At 51.3% G+C, this 11,128-nt stretch overlaps 1 protein-coding gene across 12 annotated transcripts in view; it reads left to right on the top strand.

Moving 5' to 3' along the window:
• The first annotated feature begins 3,720 nt into the window (after positions 1 to 3,720).
• The window catches only part of PTPRT (protein tyrosine phosphatase receptor type T), a 1,113,287-nt gene continuing 1,105,879 nt past the window's right edge, over positions 3,721 to 11,128 (top strand). For all 12 annotated transcript variants that reach the window (XM_043479842.1, XM_043479836.1, XM_043479841.1 and 9 more), the window contains exon 1: positions 3,721 to 4,349. In XM_043479842.1, the coding sequence (XP_043335777.1) occupies positions 4,262 to 4,349 (88 nt within the window). In that variant the 5' untranslated portion in view covers positions 3,721 to 4,261. The remainder of the gene's footprint in view (positions 4,350 to 11,128) is intronic.

Here is an 11,128-nt window from a genome sequence, read left to right as displayed (position 1 = left end):
GTGGCAGTGTTGCTGAGTTCAAGCTTGTAATGTTTGCTGCAGGACAGGCCAAAAAATCCAGAGACAAGTTGCAGGAGTAAGGAACAGCAACTTTATCCAGAAAACCAGCAAGACGGAGAAGATGGTAGCATCCCAAAACACCAGCTTGTCCTCAGTTAGAATTCTGGCTTCTTTTATACTAAAAGGGGAGGGGGTAAATTCAAACATTTTGTGGTTCTGGTCAAACTCCTCAGGGGGTATACTAATTTCTTCTTTCCTGCAGCCATTCACAGGTGATCCTAAACAAAGGTATTTTAGCATCACACTCATCTGGGAGGCAGGTTTCCCAGAAATGGGCCATTATGTATAATTTAAGCTTATAGGCAACATCCCTTTAGTATTAACTTTGTAATAGAATACAAAGATTCTTCCCTATTACAGTAGTTTGCTGACCCCTGCTTGAGTGCAGCACTGTCTAATAGAACTTTTTGCTAAAAGCAACCATAGGCAGTACACAAATGAATAATAAGCATGGCTGTGTTCCAATAAAACTTTATTTAAAAAGAAAGTAGGCAGTGGGCCAGGTTTGGCCCACAGGCTGTAGTTTGAGCAGTGCTAATAGATTTTTCTGTGTTAATGAAAATGGTCTATATCTGTGCTGTCCAATATGGCAGCCACTAACCACATAAAGCCCCTGAGCACTTGAAATGTGGTTAGTGTGACTAAAGACTCAATTTCTAAATTCTGTATTTAAATGACTAGAGGTACCCTGCCTAACAGCAAGGAGAGAGAAGGCTCCAGTGGAGGGCCGCTCCTCAGCCGCCTCCCTACATAGGGTGAAGCCTCTTTGAGTTTCCTTGTGGATAAGAAGGGGATAAAACAGCAGCTACATCACCAGGCTTTCCCCATGGGTAAGTAAGGCATCCTGGCCCAAGGTGTCCCCCTGGTCCTTTGATCCCCACTGTAGAGCTGACCATAACTGGGGGCAGAGGGAGGGGCTGGGGAGATGGAGGTCTCCTCTGGATCTTTGTTCTGTCTTTACCACTGGACTGCAAGCTCCAGGAAGGCAAAAACCAAGTCTACTTTACAAGCTGCAAACCCACAGTCCTGCCATGGCACATGGCGGTCAGCCAGCTCCCTTGTTGAAAGAATATGTGTTTCAGGCTGCCCCTCAAACTATACTTGGGCTGAGAGATCTGCAGCTAAAGTGTCTGAATACTCCTATCTTGGCGCCCCCAGAGCTGAAAGGGAAGTCACTGTGTAGACAGGGACACCAGGGCTGAGAGAGGGCTTGCCCACAGTCCCCCGGGATTAAGGAGAAGGGGCCACCTTCTTGAATGGAATTGAAAGGGGGTAGGGGGCCCTCTGAAGCCATCACAAAGCTCACCCCAGACCCTGGCCTCCTTGCTTCAGCACTGACACTGAATCTGGCCCTGAGCCAGGAGTGAACATGTGGTCACGATCCCCCAGCTCCCCGGGCTGATGGGGGTAGATGGGAAAGCAGCCCCTCCTTTCCATTCAGCACTGAAGTTCCTGCAAAGGAGGGTGGGAGATGATGCTGTCACTCTCCACGAAGTCCCTCCTCTGAGAAGCCAGTCATCTGTGGCCCTGAGCCATCCCTCCCCTCAACCTCCCATCAGCCAGCAGCCCTGTCTTACGTGTCCAGGTGCCATTTGAGAACTCAGGCTTGTGGAAAAGACCCAGGAGACAAACCACATCCCCACCGTGTGAAAAGCATCGCCCCAGCGGCTGTCTCAGGGGCCTTGGCAACTGGCCGTGGGCAGGGAGTGCCTCTTGGCTAGAGAAGTCATTTAAGGAGCTATTCGGGGAGGTGATACAGGGAAGGGCCTTCCAGGAAGAGGGAACGGCAGGTGCGAGGGCACGGTGGTGGGACCAGAGTCAGAGTCTTACTGGGTGGTGGGTTTGGCTCCTGAAGAAATAGAGGGATCAATTTCCAGGCAGAGGGTGGCAAGCAAAACACAGAGAGCCCTGGCTTCAACAGGGGCAGGGACAGTCCAGTGACAAGGGCAGGTGATGGTCCTGCTTGCCAGCTTGGTTACCTTGGGAGTGGAGCTTTTTTTTTTTTTTTTAATATTTATTTGACTGTGCCGGGTCTTAGTTGCACCATGCAGGATCTAGTTCCCTGACCAGGGATCGAATCCAGGCCCCCTGCATTGGGAAAGCAGTCTTACCCACTGGACCATCAGGGAAGTCCCTGGAGTAGAGTTTTATTTTGGGGCCACGTGAACCCCACTCAGCAGGTTAGGGCAGCAATATAGCACCTTTAGAGTGTGGATATGGGAGGGCTTGTGCTCTGAAGACACTATTGAGGAATGCGTTTTTGTACTTTTCCAGAAAGTTTGAGAGTGGGCATGAAGAGGAGCCAAAGGGAGCCAGGACAAGTTATAAGAAATCAGAAGCTCCCTAGTGGCTTAGAAATCTCCTGCTTCCCAGGTCAAGCCCTGGGATCAGCCATGTCCAGAGTCACAGGTCATGGGCCAGGGTCAGGCCTTGCTAACAACTCCTCTGCCTGAGATAAACCTTGGATGAGGGTTTGACGGATGCTGTAGTCAGCTGTTTAGCTCTGAGTAGAAGGGATCTTCCCAACCTAGCTGTCCTGAGACCCAGTCACCTCTGTGCCCCTAGGCACATGGTTTAGTGCCCTGTCGAAATCTGTAGAATTATTGTCTCTGAGGCAGCTGGTCCACTCCCGGGCCTCCCCACAGATGAGCACTGGCTAGTCCACGACCTAGTCTAAGCCCTTCACTGTTTGAAGGTGGTGGGAGAGCCAGACAGGAGTGGGAGAATTAGCCTGAGATTACAAGTGCAGTGTGTGTGTGGGGGCAGTTAATGGGTCTCCATTCAAGGCAAGTGTCCCACTGCATCTAGTGGGAACTGGGGTACAGGGGAGAGAGACTGTGTTCTCTGCCATAGCAACTCAATCCAGAGCCCCCTTAGCCATGCCTGACTTTTGTATTTCTCCCCAACAGTCTGTCCAGTCCCATCCTTGGAATCCCAACAAGATGAGGCCAGGGATGGGGTGGGGTGTAGGGGGCTGGTCAGGTTTACAGAGTGTGAATCCCTTGAGCTTTGCCCAGAGACCCTTCTCCTGGCTTTTACAACCCAAGCCCCCAGCCAGGACCAAGCAGCACCTGGTGTCTTCCATGAGAGCCCCTGATCCCAGGAGGGCAGAGTCGCTGCCTGTGGGCTGCAAGGGACAGCCCGGACTCTGATCGATGGCTTTTAGGCTTTCAGCCTCAACCGGGTCTTTGTTCAGACCGGGAAGAAATAGGAAAAAGCTACAGGGTTCTGTCTCCGGAAAAAGGGGAAGGGCGAAGGCAGCAAGAGGCTAGGATGCCTCACGGCCAGTCTTCGCCCCCCTCTCAAGTTGGGGCTGGCGAAAAGAGGGAGGTGTGGGTGAATAAGAGGGGTACCTGGGAGGCTGATGAGGTGGGTGGGGGACGACTGCGGTGCACCGATGCACCCAGAAGAGTGTGTGTGTGTGTGTGTGTGTGTGTGTGTGTGTATGTGCGTGCGTATCTGTGTGTGCTGGTGGTGCGGTGACGACTCTTGCATGGAATTCTCATCTTAGGGCGTGCCGGAGACCCTCGTTAGTGGACACCTGCTTCTGTTTAGGGCAGAGGCCCCTCCCATCACCCCCATTCACCTGGCTCCCCATCCTGAGTCCAGACGGCTGCCTCCGCCTTCCCCCCTTTCGCACCCGTCCCCCACTCACCTGTTCGCCCACTCCGAGTTCAAACGGCAGCTCCCTCTCCCTCCCCGCCACCGCCGGCCGATACCTGCGCCCCAGCCGGGCAGACGGTGCACGCGGCGGCTCGGCCCCGGGCGAAGAGGCGAGACCCCGCGGGGAGAATGGGTGCGGGGGCGCTGCGTGTAGGCGCGTGACTCTGCGAGCTAGCGGCCCCCAGCCGGCTGGCCGGGCGAGGGTGCGCGGGGAGCCCGCGTGGGCCAGGCGCGGGCGTGTGCGAGGCGCGGGCGTGCGCGCGAGGGTGTGTGCGCGGCCGAGGCGGAGCGCCGGGCGGGCGGGCGGCGGCGGCGGCGTTAGGACTCCGGGGACACCGCCCCCCGCCCCGCGTCCCGCCCCCGCCCAGCCTCCCGCCTCAGTTCGCGCCGCGCCTCGGCTTCGAGCGCAGCGGCGCCGGCTCCTGGAGCCCAGCGGCGCGCACCGCCTGCGGCCGCGCCGGCAATGCGGGGCCGCCCCGCGCCCGCCCCAGTCCCGGCCCCAGCCCCCGCGGGAAGGGGCTGAGCCGCTGCCGCCCGGATGGCGAACCTCGCCGCGCTCGCCTTCAGCCTGCTCCTGCGGCTGCAGCTGCAGCCGCTGCCCGGCGCCCGGGCGCAGAGCGCCGCAGGTGAGTGCGCCCCCGATCCCCGCTCCCTCCCCGGCGCATCCCGGCGTCCGCCGCTGGGTCCCGGGCGGAGAAAGTTGTGCGGGCTCGAGGGGTTTGCCGGAGCCCGGGTCCCCGCCTGCAGCCGCGGGCTGCCTCGTCCAGGCGCGCCCGGGCCAGCGAGCCCGGCCCTCGGCGTCCCTCGGCCGGCCGCGTTCGGTCAAGTGCTCCGCTTTACTTTCCTGCCGGTCCCCGGGCTCGAGTAACTTTCTGCGGCTGCGGAGAATATTTCCGCTCGCCGCCTCCCACTTGTCGGAATCTGTCACTCGAGTGTTTGGGGCGGCGAGATGAGAAGCGGCATCGACGCCCGGGGTGGTGGTGGGGGGAGCGTCCTCTCTCCGCAGCTTCCTGGGCAGCGCGCGCTTTTCGTGGGGAGGACTGGTCGCCAGCAGGCCGAGGCTGCCAGGGAGGTGGCTTTTCTTTTCACTCGGGAGATCCAGGCGGCTCCAGACTTGCTCTAACCATGCTGCGCCCCTGAGCTTGTCCTTACGCCGCTGGAAGCACCGCGGGGGTGTTCGTGTTCAAGACTGAGACCGCGAGCCCTCCTTCCTACCCCGTGGTTTCCATCCCAAGTAAACGGGCGCCCCTGTGAAGGCCCTTTCGGTGTCGCGGCTTTGACCTGTGAGCGTGTCTGCTCCAGAAAAGTTTGGGGGACTCGTATTTGGGCTTGACCGTGGGAAGGAGGCGAGTAGACGTAGTTCCCCTAGTGTGTGTGGGATCACCCTGGCGGCCTCCTGATGGGAAGTTGGCCTGTACCGGAGGCCAGCAGGACCCGGGATGGGTGGGGTCTTACACATCCCAGACCCCACCGGAGGCAGCTTCCAGCCCTGAGCCCCCCAAAGGGTAGGCGGTGGGGGAAGGAGAGAAGGGAGGAAGTGGTGCAGGTATGCTTCCAAGTTCGGAATCATTTTGAAGTTTCCTAGCACCAATTAGCTCAGGTGTGACCACGCAGAGGGGAGATTGCCGGGATCACAGGGGCAGGCAGAGATGAGCAGGTGGGACTTAGGATAAGATGCGTTTTGAATTGATGACTAGCCGCGGTGCCTATCTATTATCACGCTGAAAGCGAAGAGAAAGAGAAAGAAACCGTGGGCAGTGTAATCTCCTCAAATAGGCTGCTTCCGAGGCTAAGAGCCGCTGGAGTGACCTTCCCTGGGAAATGCATTGGGGTCTTCCTTACTCCAAAGTGGAAACTGAATTTGGGACTTATGCGAAGGGGGACAGCCTGCTTCGTGGCTGGGAAGTTAGGTGACTAGGGCACTTCTTTTGAGGTGTGTGAAGCTGAAAGGTTGGCTTAACCATTAAGAGAGGAGGGACGGCCGCACATCATTCTGAAGATGGTGCACAATCTGTTTCCCTCGTTTCAGATCTGTGGTAGGTGTGCTAGGGCAGGGAAGGAAGGAGGGTGCTTGGGGGCATTCCTGGGGACCAAGCATCACTCATGACTTACATTTCACTATCCTCCAGGGCCTGGGCGGCCTGCCACCCGTGAGTGATACTCACGTTCCCTCCGCGAGAATCAATATCAAAAATGTTCCGCCACGGGTCTCGCAGCGTTCTTGGGCAGCGTGCGGTGAAAACCGTCTGGGCTTGGGAAGCTGCCGGATGCTGGAAGCACGCCGGTTCCGGATGCTCCCGCCAGGTGGCGCTCGCCCACAACTGTTAAAATGCAAATCTAGTTGCTTTCATCTCCGGAATAGAACTTCTTTTCAATTTTTAAATGAGTAATGTGTTTATTCAGCAGCCTTTTGTTAAAACATTTAGAGAAGTGTGAGGAGCGAGCACCTTTTCTTTGTTTGCTCTTCGGAACGCTGGGGAAAGAAAAGCAATCCTGGAGTGCAGTTTGGGAAGAAATCTGCTGTTAGGGAACCATGTTTCTTTTGATTTTTCCTGAGCAGAGTGGCTTCTCTGCAGACCCCGTGTAGCATGTACTTAGCAAGTGGCTGCGTTTGTTCCAAGGACTCCTTAAACGAGAGGGGATTAGCTTGTGTTGGAGATTTGATGCATTCTGAGCCTCACTCATTTGTAAAAATGGGAATTTTCCGTGGTATCTCCTCTCTCTGGTTTAATGCTAACTAGACCATTTAAGTTAATTATTTCTCCCAAGTTTCTAACAGCTGCACTTGTAGATAGATGCAGGAATGCTCCAAATGTTGACTTTTAAAAACGGACTTATCTTCATACTTTATTTCTAAATGGAGACATTTTGATATCCAAATCTAGTATAAATATGACTCAGTTTGATTTCTTCGAAAGAATCTGATTTAAAACTTTTGGCAAGTTTGGGTAAATAATATGTTTAAAAACTCAGTGGTGTGCTCTCCATAGTCTTTTTGTCTGGAAATTCCCAGTCTCAAAAGCAATTTCAGTTTGTAAGCTTACATCCAAGTACACAGTTGGGGTGATATGTTCTGCTGTAACATGTTGGTCATAGTGTCCAAAAGTCAGTGGTGAAAGCTTGTCATCAAAAGGCAATTTCCTTCTTCTTTCTTGTGAGATGTGTTTTATGAGCCAGGATGATTTTTGTAAGGAATGATGGTAAAAAAAAAAAAAAAAAAGAAAAGCATTTAAAATCAGCCTCTGAAAAGTGTGGCAAAAACATGGTTTGGGATGAGGAAAGGAGACAGTTAAACAAATGGATGAGGGAATCACTCATTTATGTACTAGTGGGTTTTGGCATCTGTACATTGAGAGCAAAAGCGGATCTGAGACGGACTGACTTGTGATGGCAGTTGTTAGCGATGTAGTCGTTTAACTTGATAATCGTTACCTCTGGGGAACCGTTAGCAGTACAGTCAAATTTGACTTTCTCTCCTGGATTGCTTGATTTGGTTCCTAATAAAAGAACAATTAACGTGCAAACCTGGCTTAAATTCTGTTTCAGCAACAATCGCAAGCATGTTCCTAGCGAAAGCAGACCACTGTCTTGGGTTGCAACCCACTGCCTTTCTCCTCTCCTCTTCTTGCTTAGCCCCAGCGCGGCTCCTGCAGGCTCCAGACTGCCAGCTGAGACAGCGTCCTCGGTAGTAGTGTAACTGTCACCTTTCAGAGCCACGATCACAGGACATCACAGCATCATTCTTTTGCACACGGGATACTCCCATGACACTCTGGGAGTTTGTTGCTGTGGAAACAAGAGCAGTGCCATATAGGTGGTGGGTCCCTGATACATATTTATTTATGGTAATGACGAGATGGTAGAATCTCATGGCAACTATGGTGTGTGGGGGGGGGGAGTTTAACTCAGGAGGCAGCCTGATTGAGCAAAAAAAAAAAAAAGAGTATGAGCTTTGGAGTCTTAAGTCCTCAGTTTGAATTCTGCTCCTGCCTCTTTCTAGCTGTGCCAGCGTGGGCAAGTCATTTATTTACTCCTCGAATCCCCAGCTCCTCATCTGTCGGGTGAGAATGAATATAGCTACCTTGCTGGATTTTGTCAAGACTAGATAAGATGATACACGCAGAGTGAGTGCATTGTACAGCTTCGTCCTGAAGGGGCGCTTTTTCTCCTACTTGCCCTGGCATTGGTGTGTGTACGCAGGCCAAGGGGACATCGGTGTTAAGCTCAGTTATGAATTGAAAAGTAGTTGAGTTTTGGTGATGATTTTTAGTTCTTCTTTTTTTTTGGCGGGGGCGGGGGAAGTTCTTGATTCTCTGCAGCCACTTTTAGAAAGAGATTTGGAATGAAACAGGTGTTACTAATACATTTCGCCATTCAAAGATAGGCTTGTTTGTTTCCAAGCACACATCCTGTAAATGAGAACAGATAGAAAACCAAGTAGTTGCACAATGTAACAGGCAAGCGACTGCCTGTGTCTTCTCTCCCTTCCTACCACCCCCCTCACACTGTCCTCCTTGCCTTCGGGCTCTGCCTCCTGCTCTGTTTCTATCTCTTACCTAACCTAGAAATCAAGTGCTTGGCACTCTGGGGCAGTGGGGAGAAAGATGCTTCGTGCACTTGACAAATAAGCAAAGACTAAGTAAACACATGGAGGGCTGTGGCATTCCAAGAAATAAAAAGCTATGAGATTATTGAAAACAAACCATGCCTGACAGGTGTAATAGCATTTGCAGGCACATTACAGAATTGGGGCTAGGAAGCAGTACCCATGTAGATATTAGAAAGCAGTTAGAGTGTCTTGTGAAATCTTATAAAGTGGATTCAAATTGGTTTGGAGAGGAAGAATGCCGCAGGTTTTTTATGGATTAAGAGCAATCAGAGGCAGCCAAAGAGACGGGGGATCCCTGGTGGTGTGTGCAGGTGGGACAGGGTGACCAGTGGGGGTGATGGCCTTCAGCATTGGAGGTGGCCTTGCTGGACACTCTACGTTGCCTGGAAGAGGGAGAAATGACCATGATAATAATTATTTATTGTCTATCAGTAAGAGTTACAGGTGCTAAAAAAGATAGAGGGGTGTAGTGAGGATGCAAGGCATAGATCCCAAGAGATCTGCCAGAAATCAGCTGTGAAAAATGGGAATTAATGTGTCAAAAAGGCAGTGTGTGAAAAGGTGAGGCAAAATGGTGAGCCTTCTGGCTGGTTTTATTTCAAAATGTCAGCACTATTTCCCTTGGAGTATCCTAGGTATTATTATTTACCCAGGTGAAGGCTGCTCCAAAGTCCCAACCAGATCTACCATCAATGGGTGACTGATTCATGGAAGCGAGTCCACAGCGTTAGACTTAATTTTTCACCCTGGAGTCAAACTGCCAAAGTCTGTCTGACACACATACACACATTCACTGGTACATGAGGGGAAGAGTTAGAAAGTATTTCCAATTTCTTGGGTATTCAGCTTACAATTTTCATTTCAGGCTGGATGGGGGGGTGGTTGGTAAAAAAAAAATGGTGACGCCACTTCAGTAAGCAGTTTGGCAGTTTCTTTGAAAAGTTAAACATACACGTGCCATAGGATCCAGCCATTCCACTTCTAGGAATGTACCCAACAGAGATGAAAACATATGTCAACACAGACACGTACGCAAATGTTTGTAGCAGCGTTCTTCATGGTCGCCAAAAGCTGGGAACATTCCAGATGTCCCTCAACTGGTGAATCCATCCAGTGGATTACTACTAGCAAGAAAAAGGAATCAGAAAAGGAATCAGCTGTTGATACTAGGCTGTAGCATTGGATGAACCTCAGAAAACATTGCATTGAACAAAAGAAGCCAGACGCAAAAGATTACATATTACATTAAATATTCAGAGAAGACAACTCTGTGGAGATAGAAGGCAGAACAGTAGTTGCCCGGGGCTGGGCATGGGAGCAGGGATTTGTAGCCAGTGGGCATGAGAGAATGTTTTAGAGTGATGGGAAGATTTGAAAACTGGGAGGTGGTGATGGTTGAGTAACTCTCTAAATCCCAGCTCCTGGCTTGTGATATGAACTTGATAAGTTAACTTCACTGTTCTGAACCTTTATCTCTGCATCTGTGAGTGGGGCACACTAGTGCCCTAGTGCTTCAAGAGCCAAAGTAATTCCTGTTTATTGTCAAGCTCGGTTCCTGGCATGAAACAGTTACCCAGTAAACAACATCACTCTTACTTATGCCTTTCATGTGTGCGTGCATGCTAAGTCGCTTCAGTTGTGTCTGACCCTTTGAGACCCTGTGGGCTGTAGCCCACCAGGCTCCTCTGTCCATGGGATTCTCCAGGCAAGAATACTGGAGTGGGTTGCCACGCCCTCCTCCAGGGGATCCTCCTGACCCAGGGATCGAACCCATGTCTCCTATGTCTCCTGAATTGGCAGGCAGGTTCTTTACCACTAGCGCCACCTTGGAAGCCTTGCCAGTCTCCAAAATAGTTTGTCGCATTTGTTTTCTACAAGCCTTTATTTGTGGTGGTTCCCCCCACCCCCTTTAGGCTCTTTAGGCTGTGAATTAATAAATCAATGAGCTAGCTTTTCCCTCTCATCAGTTTGGCAAAAATGAAAAAGTTTAAGACTATCAAGTTTTGACAAGGATCGGAGCAATTAGGTGGCTTTGTTCATTGTTGAGTAGTGAATATTGAAATAGCTTTTCTGAGTGCTCATTTGGCAATGTCTGTTAAATTTGAGAATGTGAATGTTTTGTGCCTGGAGTGCTGTGGTAGGCTTTGGATTGGTCATGGAAGCGGAGGGAATAGACCATTCATCCATTGTCTTTCTCATTAAGCCAAGGATGTAGAAATTGGGAAGCCCCCTGCTCGGGGGCAGATACAACATGTTTTCGGCTTCTTAGTTTCCTAACAGGATGAACAGCTTTTAGGGGTGAGGAAAAAAGTTCCGTCCTTGCATTTTTCTGTCTTTTGGGGGTTTCTGTCAACACCCCGGAAGAATGTGTCCCCGGCCGTCCCTGTGCTGCTCTTCAAATGTTTATTAACCTCAAACATTCTGGGCATCACGACCGCATCCAGGGGAATGTCACCCACATTCCCAGCTCCAGCTTCCCAAGACCCTGGAAATCCTGTTCCTCTCAGATCACCCCGACTTTGCTTTACTCCTGTTTATCCCAGTGGTCCCAATGCCAGTCATGAGATGCCAAGCCCGTTTGTTTTGGTCCTTTTGTAAATCACGGTGGATGGTTATTATTCATCTGCTTAAGGGTCATGTATTTGTCTCTTTGGAACCAAGCATGAATTCATGGATTCAACATCAACAAGGAGAATGTTTTAAAGACTGCTTAAGGGTTTGATCCTCATGAACGGGTGGCCTTGGATGGTCTGGATTTGCTTTAATGGACTATAATTATGCCTTTCTCTGCTGCTC

Source organism: Cervus canadensis, chromosome 10 (assembly GCF_019320065.1).
Source record: "Cervus canadensis isolate Bull #8, Minnesota chromosome 10, ASM1932006v1, whole genome shotgun sequence".
In the NCBI taxonomy this organism is placed as follows: domain Eukaryota; kingdom Metazoa; phylum Chordata; class Mammalia; order Artiodactyla; family Cervidae; genus Cervus; species Cervus canadensis.
The sequence above is the reverse complement of the archived record's forward strand: the minus strand, read 5'-3'. Positions and strand labels throughout refer to the sequence as shown.